This window comes from Indicator indicator, chromosome 3, assembly GCF_027791375.1.
Source record: "Indicator indicator isolate 239-I01 chromosome 3, UM_Iind_1.1, whole genome shotgun sequence".
Lineage (NCBI taxonomy): Eukaryota > Metazoa > Chordata > Aves > Piciformes > Indicatoridae > Indicator > Indicator indicator.
Window position 1 is genome coordinate 22,618,808 of NC_072012.1, and position 24,439 is coordinate 22,643,246.

The window sequence follows — 24,439 nt, forward strand, 5'->3', positions numbered from 1 at the left end:
AGTAAGTCTGATTCTCGTTGCCATACTAATTTAAATATGCTTTACTACATGGATATGAATATTGAGACTAATCTGACTATTAAGGCCAAAGATCAGCAGCCTAGTTTCCTGGTTTTCCCATCTTTAATTATGAAAAAAAAAAATCACACAAGTTTGAAAGTGTTTAGAGAACAAAAGGAATTTTGCATGCAATTCTTTCCAAAGCACTTCACGCTGTTTCAGCTAATACATCTTTCTCTTGAAATGCCTCACCAGTTAGTTCCTACAACCCTATTTCCCTGTTTTTTTAGCAGCACTCTCTGTGAAAGTAATAGGAAAGCTTACTGACTATACGGTTAAAAGCTATAGAAGCTCTGTAAAACAGAGAAATTGAAACAAAAGATATTTTTCTGTTCAGAGATGAGCTACTGCTGAGAAGAAAGGATGACAAAACCATATATATATATATACTATTCAACTATCACAAGGCCAAAACATCAAGCTATTTATCAGTTGTAAAATGCTAGAACTGAGTTATAAGATCTAGAACAAAGTATTTAATGCAAAGGCTATTAAAAACTCCTGCATTTTCCACTCATCTACACCACCCTTTCTGTGAAGTACATGTAGTTTACATGAACAAGACAGATGCATCAGTACAAGACCTCAATGTGTGTTTAATAAAACAATCACTAAACGAAGCAGTTCTGTCAAAATATTTAACCTTTAGATTCTCCTGTGAAGATGCTCTACTCAGCAAACAGATTTTGAAGTGTCCCCCAACGCTGCTCATTTTACATATTTCTCTCTTCCTTTCCCACACACTCAGATGTTTCAGCAGCATACTTTCAGTATTTGCAAAATCCTGCTCAAAGAGCGTGGCCGATTTCCCACGGGCTCCCACCCCACCCTGGATGAACTTGTTACTTCCCGAAGTCCACTGCACTTCCTTTTCCACCCCTGGACCTGCCAGCACTCCCAACGCCCCTCCACTTTGCGCAACATCTGCGGTCTCCTCCCCACGTTTCAGGCCATCCCTGACGTGTCACTTACATTAAGATTTTTATTATTTTTTTTATTATTTCCAAACCACCAGCAAAGACAGACAGCTTAAGGGGCAAACGGCGTGGTTTTGATTCCTAATAGCATCAGACAGTAAAATAAGCTAAAGACACACGTACATGTAGGTAGCTAACCCGGCCATCTTCAGCTCTCCTGTGGGTCACATTGTATTTTGATACTAAGTACGTAAGTATTGAAAAGGGTCAGTGATAGCTGCCCGATCAAAATTATTGTTCACAGCTCAGACCATTTATTCAAAAGATAAACCTCAAGCATTTTAACAGCCCGATTAAACAGCTACAACAAACCAGGAAAAGAGCTAGTTCTCCAATAAACTCTTCCCCCAGCACATACGTTAACCAAAGGCTGAGGGTGAACTGATCTGGAAGGAAGAAAGGACGAGGGATACAGGCAGGGCTGCGATGGGGGATGGGGAGCGAAGGGAGATGTTGGGGAAGGGAAGATAAATATTTCTCCAAGGACTATTCTATATATTTAACACACCTCCTCGAAAAGAAGAGACATCTCAAGCAAACGGCTACAGGAGCAAATAAAGGGTGAGGGGAGGAAAGAGTGCTCGATTATCCCCAGATGACATTATACATGGCAACTCCGCAAGAAAAGAGGCTGTAAGGGAAAGGAAGCGCTAACAGCCCTCCCTGAGCCGCCTCGGTCCCCTTTATCTGCTCAGGGAAGGAAGGAGGGGGGGAGGGGGGGATGGGGGGCGGCGAGGAGGCTCCCGTTTAATTTTGCAGCAGCCATTCACCTACCATCTATCTCTTCATGAGCTGAGTAGGGCTGGGACAGGGGGCTGCGGTGACAAACCTTCCTTGAGGAAGGAGGCAGGAAGAAGGGCAAATTAAGGCGGCTACCTCCACCGAGCCGAGCTCAAAAAGTGGTGGGGGGCACAGGAGGAACGACCGAGTTTCGGCGCTACACAATAGCAGGTCATTCCCTGGAAAGCGATGCTTCCCCTGATGCACCCAGAGCCGCAGGGGAATGGGGAAGGGGCTGCTGTGGGGGCAGCGCGGCACATCGACACCCCCCCCCCCGGCGGGACTACCCCACCCCCGCCCTGAGGAGAGGCATAAGCCCTGCTCGCACCCCCCAGCCGCGCCGCCGCCCCTCACCATGAAGTCGCTGGCGAAGTTGTCTTCCCCACTGTGGTCCGTGTCCTTCATGGCCTGGACTCGCTTAATGAATTTCCTCAGGATCTCCTCCTGGCTCATCCTGCCCCGCCGCCCGCTCTGCGGAGCGGGAGCCACAGCCCCGGCCGGCCGCTCTCCGCCTCGAGCCCCCTGCGCCGCACGAGCCCGTCACCCGGCTGCTTCCCCTGCCTTGTCTCGCCTCCCCTCTCCCACACTCCAGGCCTGACCCGCGGCCTGCTAGCGCGCCGCGGCTCCCCACCCCACTCACGGCCGCTCGGCCGTCCGCTCCATCCTCCCCTCCCTCGGCCCGACCCTGCCCGGACGCTGCTGCCGACACAGGGACACGACGAAGTCCCCACCTCCTCCCCCCGCGCAGGCGCGGCTCCTGCTCCTCCTACACCCGTCCCTCCGCTGGAACCGGCCCCGCCTCTGCCTCAAACCCACTGGCTCCTCTGACGGCGACCTCATTCTATTGGTGGCTATGCACGCCAATCACCGGTTAGCCCAGCCTCGAGTGAGAATTTTCTCTTTCCCCACTCTGCCAACCCCTCCTTTTTCCTATGGATGGGACGTTCCGAAGGGTTCCAATGGAGCACTGGAAGGGACCACTTGAAAGGTAGGGGAGGGAGGGAGGAGAGCGGAGCGAAGTACGGTTTCCTCTGGCTGGAATACAATTGGGCGGTGGTGGGTGCTTACAGCTCCGGGGCCAGGAGGTAGCGGTCGGTGCTGCGGCATGTTGGGACCTGTAGTCGCGCCAGCGCTACGTCCCGCGTGACCGGCGGCCCACAGCGGGGGTGGGCTGGGGGACTGGGGATTGCCGCCTCCTCGTGAAGCGTCTCACTGAAACGCCCAACGGAAAAGGGTTCCCTCCTTGGGTGGGAATCCAGAAGCCATAAAAAGTGTGCCGGGGGATCCCCGCGGTGGCGGTGATCGAAGAGGGGGGGAAGGGGCTCCCCATGGGGCCGAGCCGCGAGCGGCGCCGCTGCCGTGGTAAACACCGGGCCCTGGGAAGATGGCGGGGCGGGCCGGAGCAGGTGACAGGCCGGGCGCGGAGTCGTGACCGGGCACTGCTCCCCCAGTGTGCGTACACACATCTATAGATCTATGTCTATGTCATCTATATCTCTATATCCACGCTTAACGTACGAGTGTCCACACGCGAAGCTGAAAGGCGACAGTACTGCCCACCCGGCGGTGTTTGTAAGGGGTTCTGGATTCCTCTGGGATGGCAGTAAGCGACACTGCAGGGAGTCCGGTGCACGGACATGTCCTGACGGGAAGAGGGGCCCCCTCACCCCGCAGTACGGCAGCAGACTTCTTCAGGCACCTTGGGCCTTCCTAGTGGAAAATACTGAGAAATGTCCTTGCCTGATGTTGGATGTTTTGGCAATGTCAAAACATGACAGCCAGCAAGATCTTGCTATTTCTACTTTTATGTGAAAAAATTGAAATTTCTTCATGTTTGGTATCCTGACTATAACTTCTGCTTCAGCAAAGCAAAATCATTTTAGAGCTGTGTGTATGTATAGTCTTATAGCATAATAAATATACTCAGTCTTTTAAAGTATAGTCTTTACTGATGAAGATCTCCACAGCCTTTTTTGATGTAGTCAACCCAATAAAACTTTGTCATACAGACCACTGCTAAAGGTTCATGCTGAGAAGCATAACCTGATTAAAGCACACCTACCAAATCACCCGTTTTCCACTTCGCATTCCTACCCACTGGGGCATGTTGTGCTTGCAGCTGCCCCAGCATGACCATTTGTTGGACAATACATCGAAGCAATTTAGGGAACTGATTGAGCTGTGATATAAGCCCATAGAAAAATGTTGGGTTTTCTTCTCAGATGATTCAGTTAAGATGCCATTGCTATCAAGACAACCCTACATAAAAGCTTGGTCTTCCTGTGATGATATAAGATGCTACTATTTTAGATGTCTGCCAAGAATCAGCAAAATGGCATGTTACCACCTTCAGCCTAATTCATTGTCCATCAACTCATCACCTTCCTAGTGAATGCAAGTTTTGAGCTATGACACGAGGCCCTGAGCTGTAGCTGCTGGTGCAAGACCACATTTCCTTCTACATCTGCTACAGAAGCAGTCACCTCTAGCAGAGGGGTAGGTTGGAAAATCGAGAGCATTAGCATTCTCACGTGATTTGCTGCAGACCTCACCCTCACCCATGTGAAAGCGTTATTTGATGCTCATGGAACCTATCATACCGCAGACATAAGGACACACAAAGGAACTGGGAAAGTGCATCAGTTCTTCTGTGCTGAGGTAGTGAGTGTTGAAAAATTCCCACTGCACATGAATATTGAATCTTGAGCACTCCACACAAGCACATCAGCTGTCTGAGCTCAGTCTCCTCTCTCTGTGTTTTGCAGCATTATCCATACACAAGCTAATCAGTCAGCCCTGAAGAGCCACAGAGATGCCTGCTTCTCTTGCTTTAATCTCCTTTTCCTTCTGCAAGCCTCCTTTCCCTTCTATCCAGAAGCAAAGGGAAATATAGAAACAAGATAGATGATAGACAGACAGATACATAGATAGATAGGACAAACACAAAATCACCAAGGATAGCTGTAACTTGGATCATGATATAATCTTTTCATGCCACCTTGCTGTATTTGTATCTGCTTCAGGAAGGTTGCTTAGTTTGTTCAGCATTTGCCCTGGAAAATCTACTGCCAGATGTCATGTAAGTGGTAAGATAAATGATAGCTGGGACTAAGCAACCAATTGATAAAAATCTTTACTGTGGTATGGTTTTTTTCACTGCTCATTTATTCACAGGACAGAGTTATAGTGGACTTGATTAGGAGAGAAGAAAAGATGATTTATTGCTTTTGAATCTCTTATCATTATTGCCTTCTACTGGAAGAACCCAGTTACCAGTCTGGCCTTGTTCACAATCTGTCACTGTGTTGTAATAACCTGTTGTAGACTATCAAGTGTAAGAGTGACCTTTCATTTGAGTTAACAGATAAGAAGGATCTACAGTCTCGAAAGGGAAAAAAAAAGGCCCCCCCCAAACCACGCATGTGTGGCAGCCAAATAAGGGTGTACAACAAACAAAACAAATTTAGAAATGTCTGTGTGGAGAACTTTGCTTAGTGTTGTTTGAATACTTGTGAGAGCTGCTAGACAGTCCTGAGCTCAACAGCACCATTTTTGCCTCTCTCAGCCCTAAATGTTGCACGAGGCCATCTCATCTCTGTGCTATGAACACAGAAACCTAAACTTTCAGTAGCAGAAGCAATGCTTTAGCCAGGACTTCTGATCTGAAAAACTGTCTGGCTTTAGCCCAGGCATCTGACCAATCTATCATGCATGTATGAGTGTCTATTTGTGTAGCTGTAGGAGAGAGGTGGAAAAAGAGAGGCACAGGGTGAATTACTCACCCTACAGATACAACAGGAAGTTGCAAACAAAATCTGTAGAAAAAATCGTTATGTCTTAACAATCTACAGGAGCATGGTCCTCAGAGAAAAGCAAGTACATTGCAGCAGCTTCTTTGCTATTAATCTATTTTTGCCTTGCCATGCACTACTCCAGCTGCTGCAGGGAAGGAAGACAGACTTTTTTTTTTTTTTTCTGTTCAGTGTTGGTTTCCCATGTTCCTACATGGTAAGCATGTGTTCACTGGTAAATGTATGCATGGTTACACAATGGGCAGGAGTACCAAATGTCCTAGTTTACCAAGCTTCAGAGGTTTCCCTGAATGAGATGGAGCACACCTCAAAGCTGTTTGGCTGCACTATCTGTTTGGCTTGGAGGCACGTTCAAAACCCAGTGCCTATCTACCCAAAACTGCACTCCATAAAGAAACCCAAGAACTGAGATTAGAGAGAAGGCTGAAAGAACTCTGCAGCTCTGAGTAAGGGCGTAGTCTCCTATGGTTTGATTCCTCCTTTGTCCAGCAAAACCAGACAGTGCATTCCTTGTTATTTGGGGTGACTGCATTACAGTGATAGCTCACTTCATCACAGATTTCTCCTCCCTTTTACGATAATCTACAAATTCTTAGATGTTAACTACCTATTTGGAATAGCTTATTAGTTAGTGGGATGTAATTCTTAACATATTACTGTAATTATAATTATTACTAATACATCATCTACATGAAACCTCAGAGAGTTTTACCTATACTGAGAGTCTGAAATGTATTTTTTTTAAATCACAATCATTTAGGATAAAAATTAGATGCTAACATTCAGAGGTTCTGTAACAATACTCTTGAAATACATTTCAAATGCATTTGGTTGGGATTTTTCTAAAAAGGTAGTGTTTCAATGGAAAATGCTGTTTCTGTCAAAAAATTTTCCCAAGGAAACAATTTTGCCAAAGTTTTTCTGCTTTTTGACAAAAACTATGCACTACTGTACTTACAGATGCGGAAATGTCTTTACCACTGAAGACAGTAGAACTTGAGATAGGGACCCAGCACATGAAAGAACTGGAGTGTGGAGTATAAATACCAGGAAGCTGTTGAGCAGCTTGAGGGTACGTACGGAAAGTCCAAATGGTACATTTGTCTTTGATCTGACAAACTGAATTGCAATGTATCTCTCCACAAATTTAAAAATGCTTCATGAAGGTTGAAAATGGCTAAATGAAACATTCAGGAATATCAGCATCCAGTGACCCTCAAAACATTGTGGTATTTAGTCACTTTTGTTTCTGAAGAGGATACAAATAATCATATGGGAGGGATTCCTGCAGATCCTCAGTTACCATTTGACCACTTTGATTATAAGTAACAAACTAACAAACAGGAATGCCCATGGTTGCTCAGTTTGAAAGGACACTGTGGACAATAAATCTGAAGAAGATGCTTTGTATACAACAAATGAATTGCATTTCTGATTTAAACCTGAAACTAATCTCATTTTAAATGAGGCATAAAGACCTGATCAGCATCTGTATAATATGTTCCATTCATACTAATTAAGTGCCATATGACTTCTGGATTTCTTGATATTTGCCTCTCTAACTCTCGGTTAGGCAATGACTGACTCCTCTTCTAGAACTGCCACTGAAAATACTACTGCTACAATTTCATTTCACCTGGCTTGATTAGTTTTTATTTATATACTTACCAGCTTCTGGGATTCATTGCACAGTGTTGCTAAAACACTTAAAATGTGGCATTTTTTATACAGCTAATAAATATTTTTTAAATTTTAATTAAAATATTCATTTTAATAATTACTGTGTTTCATAATCAGTGCATAATTTGGATTCCTCTATAACTGTAACATATACACATACACCCCCATATGCACAGTTGCCATGCACAGAAGAAACTTTGTTCTTGCTGCTGCTGTAGTTACTTTGGCCACATTCAGGTTTAAGGCGGGTTTGAGGTATCACTAACATGCAACTGAAATGAAAATAAGAGTGTGCATTATGAGCATCAGCATAATCCTCTAGCGTGACCAGTTCTAAAAAGAAATACTTAACATGTTTCATAGAATTAAAGGTATACTTTTTTGATTGAGGTATTTTGTTTCATTTTTGTGAATGTAAAAAAAAAGGGGTAGGGGAGGTGTTCAGAATACAGTTAATATTTTCTGCAATATATGAATGGTGTTAAAATAAATACCATATGGACCCAAATGAATTGCTGTGTGTCCTTTCAATAGCTGGTTTTAGGCAGTTTCATTGTAAATCACGAGCAGGCCTGATGACTGTCATTTATATATGTGGCTCGTAGTGTAGGAAGGCTGATTTCAGCAGGATACTTGCTTTGCCCTGTTGGACATAAGATCAGGAAAATCTGGCACCATTTTCCATCTGTATCTTTTGACCCTCTTAAAACTGGACATGCAATTTCAGAGGCAGAAATATTTCTATCTTGCAACTATGATGCACTTTTGACATGACGTGACACATCTCTGGTTTGCTGTCAGCCATCAGCCAGGTGCAGCACTATGGTGGGCTGCTCTGGGGGAACCTCATTTGCCTTCTTGTGACAGAGCTTTCATCATGGGCATTCCCCAGGCACAGCCCAGCACATCTGAAACAGAAATACCAGCAGCAGAAGGTAAGCCTGTGTACAGGGCATGTTAAATACTTGTGCTCTCAAGTCTTTGCCTCCAAGTACCAGGAAAAGCATCATTTAAAATATCAGGGTGTTTAAAAGACATAAGGCAGGAATTTGTATTTTCTAATGGGAGGCACTCATTCAAAATTTGATTTTGAAAACAAGAGATTGAACAAAATTTAAGTATCCCAAAATTTAAGTATCCCAAAATTTGCAGTATCCCTTACAAAAAAAAAAAAATCTGCATACTAAAATCTTGCATTAATGAATCCAAATTATGTGTAAAAACTGAACAAGCTCTGCGTCATTTATTTGTTTAGTTTTTGTGTATCAGCCTCAAGAACAAAATAATTAATCTTTTTGTTACCAGTTCTATTTCAAAGTTTGCACTCACTAGTGTAGCAATATTTGTATTCTGCTTTAAAAAAAAACTCAGGTTAATTTTTGTCTCTAGCTTTGTATTAATAGATACAAGTTAAAATATTTCCACTTCCCTAAAACAACTTTACTGAACATAAAGCTAAAAAAATTATTAGACAAAGGCTAAGCCAAAATTATTCAGCACCTGGCATTAGCATTCTCTGGATGCACATCCTAGTCCATTTTATTCTAAAAATCCTATTAAATAATAATAACAAGGACTGAGACTGCTGCTACTAATATGTTAGATATGCCGGTGAACCTGAGCTCCCTAAATGTTCCTCCTGCAAAATGCTTGCTGTTACGACCATTAGTAGCTGTAATGGTCAGCTCAGATTCTCTTCTTTGTAAATTAAATTTTTTTTCTTTGTTGTTAGTTTCTTCAGGAAAATAGTGAGCTTTATATTTTGGGCAACAAAACCATACAGAAAAAATAAACAAACCAAAGAACAGCCCTCCCCTCAAGTCCATGAACATGTGCTATAGGGAGCCACTCCATATTTGACCAGGTCTGGTTCTATATTCACTTCAAACAAATCTGGGTATGCTTCTGACTTAGACTTTCTGACTCTAACGTGAGTTTCCTCCCACATTTCAAGTGAGAGGCTCGCTGTTACATCTGTGCACATTTAGCAAAGTGACATAAGCCCACCATCCACTATATGTTCAACAATAGTCATATTTCATTATCAGAGAGCTCAACAATGGTGCTATTGTAAAGGGCAGCTCTCCTCAGAGGTGGAAGGAAAGCTGCACACAGGCTTCCAGAGTGGTCCATAAATACGATGGTGACACCCAAGTGGCTCATGTAAACAGGAAATCAAACCAGGATGTAAACTGGACTGCTTCCATATTCAGTAATACTCAGCTAAAAATAAACAGGTTGAATAGAAGTAGGAAAGCCAATTCTCTCTGTAAACTAATTTGTCAACTTGAATCTTTGAAGACCTGATAGGAAAATTAAAATAAAAGTAGTTTTAATGCTACTTTAGTAATATGTTTGTAATGAGATTGCAGTCACATCCAGGGGGCTACTAACATTAAAAGGAGAATGGAAAGTCTCTCTTCCCAGAGAATACTAGGGACTTGGAGATGAAGATTGAAAAGAGATATGACTGCTTTGTGAATACATCAAGTGATTAAAAAAATCAGGGGAAAAGAAGTTATACTTAAGTTAAAGACAGTATTATCATGACAATAAATAAACACAGACTGAAATCTAGAAGGAGTAAGGAGTTCCCAAGCACCCATTATAAAATGAGGAGGGGAAGCTGTATTTTTTTTCTCAGAGAATTATCTAATGCTGCTTTCTTCAAGAACATAGTGTAGAGTTCACCTAGAAGATCTCCTGCAGCTTTCAGTTGCTTTTGATTTCTCTAACACATCTGTCTCAGAAAAGAAGTCTTTCAAAAAATGAGGAATTCTTGAGGGTTGTTTAGATGACATAAGAAATACACATTTTACACCCCTATGGCAGGGGGCTGGGAACTAGGTGATGTTGAAGGTCCCTTCCAACCCAACCCATTCTATGATAAGAATTGCCTAACTGTTTATTAAGGTTAGGTATATCTCCTTGACTTTGCTTTTATTTTGTAAGAAATAAATATCAGCATTGAAGCTAAATGCTAACATCTGTGATCACTTAAAAAAATGTTGGCATTCACTTTTGGCCCCTCTAACCAACCAGAATATTACGAATATGGAATATTCTTTTAGAAAGCTAATTTCTGTCTGTTGGCACCTATATTGACACTTGTTGAGTTAAATTTGATGCAGCAATAGAATCCAGAGAATCAAAAAGATTAGCATACAATGTTCAGTACTTAACAATGTTCCATATTCACAACACAGACTTTGGGCTTCTTAGTTTCACAGCACATTAAAGTGGATAGTAAAATCTATAAATTTATGAACTAAAGTAGAAAGAGGAAGGAAAAAATATTCAGTTATGATAAAAGGAAATCTGCAGAAAGAATGAAGGTAGACTACAATGCAGCTGCTACATTTCAGCATCACTCACTGAAGAAAAGTAGCATGAGGCTCTTTTAAAATGGTATCTTTTCCTCCTTTAGCTGTTGTGTACAAAAATGCAGTAATTGCTCAAATAAATCAGGCATAAAACTATTTTGCACATGTACTTGGTTATCATTTTTGAGCATGCATTCTTGAAAGTGCTAAGACTTCAACGTGAACATGGCTTGGGTTCAGTACTGATTGTGTGTACTGCACGCATGTTTTCTGGCTAATCATTTAAAACAGCACAATGCTTTTTCCTTACTAGTTGTACCAATTTATGCTTTCCACTACAGGGAACACCTTGATTTTCAGTCATCACAAAAGAAACTGTACTTGATTAGAGTCAGGAACTATTATGCTTGGTATTTTTTACAGATGACCATGGCGTCAGCCTCTTGGAAGGATATATCTGCTGAAGAAGTGGCTAAGGAGTCTCTCAGAAGAAGATACATAATTGACAACCATTTAATAGATCAAATCTGCTCTCTACAGACATAGGCTGGCTGATTGGAAATGCCTGCAGACTCCATTAGATGCTCTTGCCATTACACTGTTTTTCTCCCAAACAATCACAAACTCAAGAGCCTGTAACATAAGAAACCACTTACTTTATTTTATCATCTGGCCATGTCAATGAGTAGGTAATATCACGGCTGAATGCTTTGAATACTGAATATAAAAAAATAGAGAAAAATAAACTACTCAGGTCCACACACAACTACTAAAGCAGAATTCTCTCAAAGATAGCTGTAGTCATGGTTTAAATCTGCTTCTCATTTTAGTTTTTGCTTCCATTATACAAATCCACAGAAGTCAACTGTCACAGTGTTGTAAACCTGGTAGAATTAACTAAACAGTCCTTTAACATGCTCAGCAAAATCTGCCATGCCTGAAAAGCCTGAGTTATGGTTAAACTCAAACCCAGATGCTGCTTGAGCTTTCTCTTTAGACTTTCTAAATGAATCATGAATGGTCGTCTTCTATATTGCTTGCAGAAATAGAGATCTACACAGGTCAGGAAACACTCCACAGCATTTTTCTGATGAGGCTTTTCCAAGGCAATGATCCCAGCAGCACTGCTCAACCCATGTGGTACCATGGACACAGCATCTTAGACCTCTCTCCTGCGTGCAAGTCAAAGGCATAGAGATCCAACTGCCTACCTGTGTGTCCACTTCATATATCTCCCGTAGAAGCCAGCTCAGAGAAGCCACCACTAAGCAGTGTTTATTATCCTGATACCAGTTTTTAAACAGGACTCCAGGACAGCTTTTCAGTACTTTGAACTAATAACCTTTATTGGTTAAACCAGAAGAAACTACAATAAACACCAGAATTAGTACCCATCAGGATAAATATTTGCATCGGGTTTGGCTGAGCTGGAGTTAATTCTCCTCAGAGAATTCTCCTCAGTGCTGTGGTTTGCAGCACTGTAGCTGGGTGTTGATAACACACCAGTGCTTTGGCTACTGCTGAAACAAGCACCTAGGCTGTGCTTTTCCAACATTCACCCACCCCAAGAGTACGCTGAGGGGTGGACAAGGTCTTGGGAAGGGACAAAGCCGAGCCAGCAGACCCAAACTGGCCAAAGGGGTATTCCGTGCCATGTGGCGTCAGCTCAGATATAAGAACTAAGTGAAAGAAGGAAGTGGGGGATATTCATCCATGGCTTTTGTCCTCCAGAGAAACCACTACACATTAGAGCCCTGCTTCCTGGGAGTGACCAACCACTGTGTGCTGATGGGAAGCAGAGAATGACATCTCTCTTTGTTTTTGCTTCCATGCATGGCCTTTGCTCTTTGCCTGTGCTTAGTATTATTAAATTGCTTCTACCTTATTACTGGCTTTCATTATATTTTTCCCTCTTCCATGTCCATCTTAGAAGGGGAGTGATAGCAGCTTTGGTGGATATATGGCCCCCATCCAGGGCCAAACCACCACAATATGGTACAAGAAGAAGAGTTGAATGGCTTTTGTAAAGGGAAGTCATGCTTCACTTATCTACCAGAGTCCTCTGACAGAGTCAACAAAACATGCTGGCAAGCATAGATCTGATACTATCTGCCTGGATTTCCAGAAGGCACTCAAGAAGTTGTTTCCCTCAAGGCTCCTGAGGAAGCTACTCAGATATGAAGAAAAATTCAGAAGATAGGAAGAAGGGGGAAGAACTAATAATCACCTTTCACAGTAGAAAGGGTTCACACACAGAGAGGGTTCCATCTGGCTCTGTGATGAAGTCTGCATTGCTCAACACACATCATAAGTGATGAGAAAACACTGTGGAAGAGGGATGAAAATGTTTGCTGGTGACACTGAATTAGTCAGAGTGATAAAGACCATGGCTGATTACAGACTCAAGGAATTACCTCCTACCATGCAATGACTCCACAAGAAAAAGTCACGGTAGAGAAATGTAAAATGAAAGCAAACAGTGCTAGAATTCACTACAAAAGGAATACAGAATAGAAATTATCCTTTTGCTGTTGTATAAATACAGGACATACTGACACCTTCGGTACTGTTCATAGCTACGTATCCATCTGAAGACAGATATAGAAGTACTGCAAAAAAGAAGTACAAGTGCAGCAAGTATGGTTAAAGATATAGAGTGGTTACAGGGTGAAGAACAATAAAATCAGTGAAGGTTTTTGTGTGAAAAGCACTAAGAAGACATAGCTACAGATCAATAAAATGAGTGGCCTAGACAAGGTGAATAGGAAATAACTTTTTTTCAATCCAAAATCTGAAATATATCAAATGAAACCAGGAGATGATAGCCTCCAAGAGAACAAAAGGAACTATGTCTTCACTCACCACAAAAGCTCATCCTCTAACTTGTAGGACTTGTGACAGAACACTGTGGATGCTAAAAATGTACCTGGGGGAAAAAAAAATTGCAAAATTCCCTGAAGAGAAGAACACCAAGAGCTATCCAATACAAACCAACAGCATCTAGCTAAGGAAGCCCTAGAATAACTGATCACTCAAAAAATATTTTGGGAAAAATTTCTAGAGGTCTTACTAATCTTCTCAAGACACTATCAGAGACAAGGTGCAGAGCTATATGAAACTCTGTTCTTACCTGTATTGCTGTTATTCAGGTTTGAATTTGGGTTATGCACTGTCAATATAGTGTCAGTGTGCAAATGCAAGTCTCTGTGCTGGACCTGCAGAATGAGCCTGGGTCTTTGGGGGCAGTGCCATCACACTGTGCATGCACAGCTGCACTTTTTAGGGGAACATCAAACCTGTGGTACACATGGAGCCTCAATCTCCAATGTACTGTGAATGTCCAGGGTTCCCAAAACTATGCCAAGCCTCCACTCACAACTGTGCATGCTCACTGTCATTGAACAGTCAGATGTACCAGGAAAAGGGCTGCTGCATACCTCAAAATCTTATAGATAAATACAGAATTCCTCTATATTGTGCCAGATAAGATTTTTAAGTGAGAAAGATGTATTCAGGAGAAAACAGAAGGATGGTAGTCCTGCTTGGAATACCCTCTTTTACCTGGAACAAAGGTGGCTTCTCTGACTTGAAAGACAGGTTTTATATCACTTATATCTGCAAATGAACTGTGACCTGGTCTCTTTGTAGGATCTAAAAATTTGCTAGACAGTTACTTTTCTTTACTGTCATCATTTTTGTTGTCACAAGTTGCACTCTAATAATGACAGGTGGTTGAGTTTGTGACAACGCCCTCAAATAGCTGGAATTCTGCCAAACCAATCTTCCTGGGCCATACTGCACATGTGAATGAGGCTCTTGACTAGAGAGGTGTGGCTTTGTAGTGAAGTAAACAAAGATAGGGTCTTCATTATCTTCATTTGCCTTTGTCTTTGCTTTGCTGTTTCAACATAGTTTTCAAAGGCCATTGAACTCTGAATAATACAGGCTGTAAGTGTGGCTATGAAACCTCCATACCTTTCACATACTTGAAATTCTTGAGATATTTAATGTGTTCTCTTATCTGAAACAACTTTATCATACATGTTGTTGGCTAATGCTGTCCTGCTGGGATTAATTTACTTGCTGACTAATGAACTAGCTGAATTCCTTTAATAAAACTAGAGCAATAGTCAACTCTGAGCAAGTCCTGGTCACCTCTGTGTTCAAACCATTTCCTTACCAAATGCTTCCAGGCACTGCTCACTGCCACACAAATGAGCACAGGCTTATTGTAAGTTCATCCTTAATATTTTCTGTACAGTGAAAAAATAATTTCTTCTGTCTCTGCCTTGTATTGGGTTTGGGGGTTTTATTATTTTTGCATGTTCTCTTGTCAGCACACGACCAGCATGCATCTATGTTTTCCTCAGAACTGCTTTCTTTTCTTTTAGGACTAGTCCACTTCCTACAGTCATTTGTAAGAATTTATGAAGTTTTGATTTGAAGTTTTTCCCTGTTTGTTTCTTTAAAAGCACAGTTTTGCTTCTATGTCTGATAGATTATTTGTAAATTATGGTAAGTGTAGTGTGCTCGTTTCTCCTTGATCTTACATCTTTTACATCTTCTTACTCTGAAATTGAGAAAGTGAGACCCGTTTGTCAAAACATAATGTAAACTTCCAGGCTAACACTAAATTGCTTGCTGTATTTTTCATTTTTAAAGTTTTACCATTGAAAAGTTGGCAGCAGAGATACCAAACTTTTCTCAAGAATATTTTCTAGAAATAGTTCATACAATTTAGCTGTCCAAAGCTTGTCCAGACTGTTATCTTTGCTGTCCCTATCACCATGTCTCGCTTCAAAGCTCTCGAACACAGGATCATTTTCATTTGCCTGACAACAAAATATTGAAAGTTTCCTTTCTGTTACTGATGTGAATTTCTCTTAGGTGAGGCTGGTGCTTTTGGCTGCTGCTGAACAATCATAGATAAATTTTCAGACATCTAGTGACAATGTGAAATAATTCTTTCTGCTTGAGAACAATTCTGCTACTTCAGCATCAGTGTTCTCCATTTGCTCCATTCCTGCCACAAGGCTGCTCAAGGGGCTGCTTGTGAAGCAGTTTATCAACCTGTAGCATTTTCCCTTGTTTCACACACCTTCAGGAATTATTTGGCTTTCCAGCTCAGACTCAGCTTTTTGCAGTCAGCTCAGCAGAGGCAAGCAGTCACCACAAAGCTGGAGCTTCCACTGATTTCAACTGCTTGGCATTTCTAAAATGAAGCATTCTACATACAGATATTACAGATTCCTCTCGTTTTGTCTCCTAAGGGCCTGAGCAAATGTGATTCATCAATAATGAACAGCCTATTTTGTACTTTATAAAGAGTCGTATTTTAAGCTGAAAAATGCCCAGTTTCTGCAGGAGATTCTTATGCAGCCAAAAGCCAGACAGGAGACAGAGGACAACATGGGAACAGATATTCATAGCCTTTTGTCCTATACAGCATTTCTGCCAGAGGACACCAGCCTTGTTTAGGTTTCTTGTTCCACATGCTGTGAGAAGGAATGGAGGTAGTCAGTGCTAACACTCACTGGGGTCAGCCACAGGAAAAGGAGTAGAGGGAATTCTGGATAGAACTGCTGCAGTCTAGTCAGCACCAGCTTTTCCAGTTTTCTGTTTAGGGTGTATTGATAGCTATGGAATTCTGGATCTCTTCTTTGTGGTGCTTGTGGTGCAGCCACAAGAAATTAAGACCTTGCACTTGGCCTTGTCGAACTTCATGAGGGTGGCTTGAGCCCACCACTCCAGCCTGTCCAGGTCTCTTTGGATAGATCCCTTCCCTCCAGCACGTCAACTGGGCCACATAGCTTGGTATCATCCACAAATTTGCTGAGGGTGCCCCAGTGCTACTGCCCCTGGTCCTGACAAAGATGCTAAAGAGCACTGGTTCCAGCACCAGTTAAAAACGTTAATGGTCAGTAACCGAAATGTGAAGGCTGACATTTTATCTACCCTTCTTCATTTTTCTAACAGATTTTTGCATATTCCACATAACTCCTTATCAGTTCAGTTAAAAAAAAAACACCAAACCCACCCCCCAGCATACTTCCCCCAATGCCTTGACTCAAAACTTCCATGCATGCATTGTAATTTGAAGACTAATAGCCAATTTACAATGCAAAATGTCATACAAATTTTTATATACAATTCAAATTGCCAGAACAATGGCACAGACATTAAAAAGAATGCATTTTGAAAATTTCACCTTATGTAAGCAATATATTGCTGTTGCACCTACAAAAGAGTATCTTAAAACAGCCAAGTATGTCTCACAGGTCATAGCAGAAGACACATCAGCACTCCCAGCAGTAGTTTTGTTTGCATGAAAATTAACACTGGGAGGTTTTACTGGGAAACTGAGTGCTTGGGTTTTCCATTAGAAGACTGACTGCAAGATATGGAGTTATTTTGATTTTTGTCATGCTTGTGTTCTGCTAATTCCCACGAAAATACCCATTACTTTAAACTTTCTGGGAAAATCCCACTGAGTTTTAAATAAAGTGTGTTTGTATGAAACTCTATGAAACAGCTGAATAAAACTGTGCTGCCTGGATGCCTTTGGGGAAGCTATCATCACTAGTCTGCAGTCAGGATACAATGGTGGGGATGTTCAGAGATGGAGAAAGGCTAAGGGAATACAGAAATTCCAGCTCTGGATTTTACACCTACCCTAGTCACTTCTTAATACCAGAGGATGATTTGTACAGTGATCAAAGGTAGAATCTGACCAGCATTTAAGCAGTCAGATGCTACTGCTACAGCAGTATTACAAAGGTGTTACTGCTACAAGACCTAAAGAAAGGCAGAAACAGTCACGCTTTGGATCTCTCTACTATCACTGCAAATTGATTAAGATAGTGTGGCATGAGTTCTGAAGCCTGGATAACACCGGTGAGAGATTCCCATAACTATAAGGTTTTTTTAAAAAAATCCCTTTTTTGGTAATTCCTGAAATTCTAGACAGTCTGAATTTGTTGGTAGGTCCCCAAAATACCCCTTTATGTTATACAGACCCATTGTGCAGTCTGTGCATGTAATAATCCTGATTCAAAGCATGCAAGGGGGCACCTGCTGAAACATACTTGTTATTTCTTAGAGTTATTTTTGTTCTGCTGAGTTGCTTTGAAGCTCTAACTATCCTGAGATTTTTTACTATCTCCATTTACTATGCTTGCACTAAGTTCCCTCTACAAAGTCCAGAGTAATAGCAGGATGACCACAGCCATTCTTCAGAGAGTTTGTAACTCACATTGAGACCAAATATTGGTCACCGAGGTAAATACTTTTTTCTATTGTCAACCGCTACCATTTACATAGCATTTCATGTTTCTGAAATACTGAAAACATTTGAATTTGATTAATCCCGTCTGTTGTACACTTTAAGGTCAAATTTGTTTTCACAGGCAGCAATGTTACTCTATCTTTACATGGTAAGATAATTTGGCTTTTAATGTTTACTAATCTTTTTAAGAGGTTAAAGCAGTGAATCAAGTTTTGTCCTGATCTGCAAATCCATTGCTCCAGTCTTACTGGATTACATAGTTTTAAGCAATGGCTGGATCTGCTCATTTAAGGGATTGTGTAAAGGCTTACGACGTTTGTGGGATAAAATTTATGCCTGAAACAAATTCACTGAACACAGGTACTTGGCAACATCCTAGGTCCTTGCTACATATGTCCTACAAGTGCAAAAATTCATGGCTACAGCAATGCAAGCAGACACAAATATTCCTCCAACAGGAGGAAGTGCCTCTCCTCATGCAAAGGAAGGCTCACAGGCTGTCACAGAGAAAGAAGAGTGAGCCTACAGACCGCTAACTAGGTCCAATACAGGAAATCCTCACCCTACCAGCGCTATTGTATTTTATCATATTACAAATATATTCAAGTAATTGCAGGTTTTCAAAACTGAATCAATCCCTCCTTAAATGAAGAACAGATGGTGAATTCTTCTTTATGGCCATAAGAAGAAACCCAAGAAATAACTGATTTAATTTATAGCATGGCAGGGTTAGCACAGACATTACTGAAATGCTTTTCAACCTGAAGGATTGTTAAACACTGAAATAGATTAGCTTGGAAAGTCATAGAGTCTTTCATTGGTGATGGTTTAGGATACAGTGGACAAGGTCAGTGCAGGGGGAACGGTCCAGTGATCTCTTTCAATTCCATCCACTACAATTCCGGAAGGGTAGGACAGCTTCCGGACTGGTGCAAATAAATCTGAAAGTAAATGACCCACCTGAAACAATTGTATAATTGGATAGACTTAAGAGAAAGGAAATGTCCTCAGAGTTTTCTTACTCTTGTTTTTCTCAAAGTTGTGCATTATATTGGGTCAGCCAAGAAAACAAACGCCATGTTCTGATGCAATTCAGTCCTGTCTGTGTTGCCCACATCGTTGTTTCTTTTTCCTATCTTGATTATAGATCAGAGTAGTAGGGGCTTAAAATTGCAGTTGTCAGAAGAAGAGGTTACTTGAGTCAGTGCAATTTTCAGAAATGTGGCTTATGCCCTCAGCATTTTCTCTGGGAGTGTTTTGTTGTAAATGAATCATATTTCATATCACTGGCTTTGCAATAGTTCAGGAGGTTTGACAAAGTGGAATGGAATGGCTGAAGGATTTCTGCTTGGGGTTTTTTGACTGCACAAACATTAAAACAATACATTTCTGGTTTGGTCAGTTTTATGTCTCACTGCCTGCCCTTCTGGTAAAGGGATAGTTTAAAGGAACCAAACTGAACACTGATGCTCTATTGCAGTCTTGTTGTCTGCATCACCCCTCCAGAGAGGGCAAATTCTTTTGAGTAGCCAGAGCTAGGCCTCTGATCCAAATTCTTCACTGGTGTAACTCCTTTGATGTGTATAAACCTGACTTTTGCTTTCTTTAGTTACTGCAAATTCGTGATTTGTGTTTTAACAGGTATTTTTCATGGTATAAATTACATTTGTCTGTAAAAATCCATATTCTGACCTAAATGCAGTCTTGGCCATCTAATACTCTAAAGCTAGAAACTGAATGATGAAATGACACATTTGAAAATATACAGTCATCCTCATTCATACTAGAAGAAACAACCCCCCAAAAAGCAGCACATAAGTTTTACTCATGTTCCCCTTAAATCCTGATTTTATTCCCACCAGCAAAATTACCTGTCTAGCTAGTGATTAGATTGCTAATATGTGATTTTCAAATGTGCACCCATACTTTGCCTCTAGGTATAAACTGTAAAGATGCAAATGGAATGCAAATGTCACCAACATTGCATCAACTTCGGGTCCAAACCAAAACCAAATTATGTTCTAGTTTTGCACCAGTAAATCCCCAGCGTAGGTCAAAGGCACAGCCAGTATCCAACAGAATAAAAGACTCTAGCTGAATTCTGACCAAAAAGTTTAATGCAATAACCACACCGAAGCAGGAATAAAAACCAGTAGCATAAAATAACAGTAGAGAGTAAGCTACATTTATTCTCTAAAGAGCAGGCAAAGTAAGTGCATAGTATTTGTGGTTCTCAACTGCTTCAGAAGATTGCAGAGTATTTAGAGGAAATCTTTCCAAATTGCCAACTAAACTGATGGACATCTTGTTTCTACATGTTACATTAGCCAAATTTGTCATTACTATATTTAAATGAGGCTTTGTTGAAGTTTTTCACGTCCCACCAGTTTTGGACTAAACCAAACACTGGCTTATTGAAATAGAAACATTTTCCAGTTAGTCTGGCCTGAAGACAAGCCTTAACTGACTTTAATTCTGGAATTATTTCAGATTTAAAAAAAAAAAAGCTTAAAGATGCTATGCTAATCATGTTAATTTAGTTTTGCTGCACAGATTTTTTCCCAGCTTTCATATTTATTACTTATATTTCCAAGATTCTAATAGCTGCCTCTAATTATCTTTTCATTTATTCTGTCTTCTAGATGGGAAGCCTAACCAAAGATTTGGTTATGGTGTTTAGAAAGTATGCTGTAAAATGTAACTCCTAGTAGTTCAGCAACTGAAAGAGGAATCTAGCATTGGTTTGAGACCAATGAACCAGTTAATTCACAGTAACATTCTCCTTTCTGTTGGGCAAATAGAGAAGATATTTACTGTGGTACTTACAGAACTCAACAGATCTTATTACTGTTCAAAGACACTCCATTTTATGCAAAGATGATACACGCTTTACATGTGCACAGTTGTGCTACAATTTGCAGCTGTATTTTTCAGGCTTGGCAATAATGTCTGTGCTTTTCTGCTTCTGCAGCACTTATACCCCTGTCTCGTCCAATCCCAGCAAATTCATAAGAAAAAGCCACAGGTTTTCCTCACCTTTATTAGCACAACTCACCCTCACAGACTACTAGGCCAATTTAGGAGCAGGCCCAGCTTGTGGTTGCAATCATTTTGCTAATTAAGTTCATTACTCTTGCACATCGCTTGCATGGCTTTGTATTACAGGACCGAGAGTTGCAAAGCACCTGGGGGATAAGGGAGAGAACTCTTTCCCTTCTTCTTCTGCAGTTTCACAAGTTTAGTTTCTTGGGTAATTCTCAATGACTTGGATGTTTTTGTTATCCTTGGCTATGTTTTGAAACTTTATAGCCCCCACTAGAGAATATAAAGTGTTCCAACTCATGCTCATCCCCTTCAGTCATGGGGAGAACCCTTTACTCTCTGAAGCAGTCACTGTGTGACTCCAAATTTTGTGCATCCAGGACCTGTAAGTGACTGAGTGGCATTTCACCTGAAAGGACCAGTCTGCTCTGACCAAACTGGTTTTCCAGGAACAACAGTGTGTTTCAAAACACTCAGCTTTCCTTGCTCATGACAGCGCTCATTGAAAGGACGCTCAGAGAGCAGTCATTAGAGTGGGTCTGCAGCTCAGAACAAAATCAAAGCAGCAGACACAGAGCTAGTCTTACAGTGTTTGTAAGAGGTACTTACACTGGCTGTTTGGAAGCAAGAAGTAACTGTGCATGCCTGGTGAGCCATGGATGTATCTGAACATGAAGCATTGAGAGTGCTCTCTGTCCTCCATGGTGTGGGGGAGCTCATGTCCTGGAGATTCCACCTTTAGATAAAAAGACACAGGATAAAAGGCTGAAATACATTACTCAGGTTTTCATTCATGTGAGAATGACAACAGCTGTTTGGATTTGCATGTTGTGCATTCACACACTGCTCCTCAAAATGTTTCTCAGTGGCATGAGCAGAGCCCAATCAGTGAGCTGGGAGTGCAGCTCTGCAAGATGCTGCATGCCCTCCTCAGTGACCCTGATGATTATTTCATTGTGTTGTTTAGTGAAGCAGGTTTTCTAACTCCACTTACATTTTAAGAAAGGTTTGTCTTCTGCAAACTTTTCACACAACTTCAAACCTTCCCAGAAATGACAAAAAGGAGATTGTGTATGAGACACCACCCTGCACATTTCTCTACCCATAGACCCCACCACACATGCACAAACACATAAACCCTACTGCAACTGTGTGGCACTGCTGAATTTTGTGGCTACTGTCTTCCTGCTGGGCAAGAAGCAGGTGAGAAAATGTGTTTGGCATGTATCAATCATATTTATAGCATGGCCTGGCCTGGAAGAGACATTTAAAGATCACCTACTGCAACCTCCTTGCCATGGGCAGGAACATCTTTCACCAGATCAAGTTGGTCAGCACCGTACCCAACCTAAATCACTTATCATAATGAGGCATCCAGTGTCTCATCACCCTCATTGCAAAACCTTTCTTCCTGATGTCCAACCTAAATCTACCTTCTTTCAGTTACAAACCATTAGTCCTTGTTCTGTCACCACAGGCCTTGGTACAAAATCTTTCTCCAGCTTTCATACTGGAAGGCTGCAATAACGTCTTCCCAGAGCCTTCACTTCTTCAGGCTGAACTATCCAAACTCTCTCAGCCTGTCCTCACAGCAGAGGGGTTCCAGCCCTTGGATGACTTTCGTGGCCCTCCTCTGGACTCACTCCATCAGGTCCATGTCTTTGCTGTGCTGAGGGCTCCAGAGCTGGATGCAGTATTCTAGGCAGGGTCTCACCAGATCAGAGTGGAGTCACAGAATGATTTAATTTGGAAAAAAACTTTAAGGTCACCAAGTCCAACCATAAACCTAGCACTGTGAAGTCCACCACTAAACCATGTCTCTAAGCACATCTATATGTCTTTTAAATGCCTCCAGGAATGATGACTCAACCATTCCCCTGGCAGCCTGTACCAGTGCTTGACAATACTTTCAATGAAGAAATTTTTTTCTAATATCTAATCTAAACCTCCCCTGGTGCAATGTGAGGCCATTTCCTCCTGTCCTGTCACTTGATACTAAGAGACCAACTCCCACCTTGCTGCAACCTCCTTTCAGGGAGTTATAGAGAGCAATGAGGTCTCCCCTTGGCCTCTTCTCCAATCTAAACATCTATTTCTGCAGCTGCTCCTCGTAAGTCTTGCTCTCCAGAACCTTCACCAACTTTGTTGCAGTTCTCTGGACCTGCTCCAGCATCTCAATGTCCTTCTTGCAGTAAGGGGTCCAAAACTGAACCCAGTATTTTAGGTGCAGCCTCACCAGTGCTCAGTACAGCAGAATCATCATTTCCCTACTCCTGCTGGCCACATTATTTCTGATGCAGGCCAGGATTCTGGTGGCCTTCTTGGCCACCTGGGCACACTGCTGGCTCATATTCAGCCTACTGTTGATCAACACCTCCTTGTCTTTCTCTACTGGGCAGCTTTCCAGTCACTCTTCCCCAACCCTATAACATTGCATGGGGTTGTTGCAACTGAAATGCAGGACTCAAGCAGATCAACACTCCCACCCAATCTGGTGGCAAATTGACTGAGGGTGCCCTCAATTCACCACATCCAGATCACTGATAAAGGTATTAAAGGACCCAAATACTGAGGGACAGAATTACCTCTCCCCAGCTGCTGGCAATGCTTCTTTTTTTGTAGCCCAGGGTTTCTGGGCTGGAAGTGCTGGCCTGCATCCATTTTTCTTGTCTACCAGTATTCCTAAGACCTTCTTCATAAGGCTGCTCTCAATCTGTTCATCCTCCAACTTGTATTGATATTGGAGATTGCCCCAGAAGAGATGCAGGACCTTGCATTTGGCCTTGTTAAATTTCATATGGTCCACACGATGCTATGGTGTCTTACTATAAAACCTGAGAAATTCAGTTCATCTTGATATTCTGAAACCTTCAGTGTGGATGGTGCCAAGTACAGACTGTTTCTGCAGCAATTTTGCTGTCCCCACCAGTCTGCCAACCTAGACAGCTGCTTCCTTCCCTATGGCTAAAGCCAGCCCTGACAGGTATGCAAGGACTGCAACAGAAAAGCAATGTGTGAACTACAATTGATAATTAGCATCAGATGGCTTTTGTGCCTGTGAAAAGCAAACCACTCATTTACATGCCTTTGTAAAAAGTGCTTCTGAGAACTAAGATATCAAATGGAAATTAGAAGTCCTAGGTGGGAATTTGAAAAGCAAATAGGCATTGACGTAAGACAAATTACAGGGAATTTGATTGCAATATTAAAATACAAATTTTGGATCCATGGACTTCCATGAAAACAAAAACAATTACAAAGAATAAAGCTTCTGTATCCCATTTCAAATATATTATATATGCAAAGAAGTAAGTATAGTAAAAGGCAAAGGATAGATTTTACTTGAAGAGACATTAAATAGATGCCTCACCCTAGAATAAAGACAATAGGTAAGGAAAACATGACAAATTTGTATAAAACCCTGATTAAAGCATGATTATGCATGATTTTCCTGATAATAAAAACTACAGTACATCATAC

General features: G+C 41.5%; 1 protein-coding gene across 1 annotated transcript in view; it reads right to left on the bottom strand.

Annotated features, from left to right (window-relative positions):
• The window catches only part of PTPN12 (protein tyrosine phosphatase non-receptor type 12), a 61,702-nt gene extending 59,414 nt beyond the window's left edge, over positions 1–2,288 (bottom strand). Inside the window, exon 1 of the mRNA XM_054399414.1 lies at positions 2,172–2,288. Coding sequence (XP_054255389.1) covers positions 2,172–2,270 — 99 coding nt within the window. The 5' untranslated portion in view covers positions 2,271–2,288. The remainder of the gene's footprint in view (positions 1–2,171) is intronic.
• Between the last annotated feature and the right edge of the window lie 22,151 nt (positions 2,289–24,439).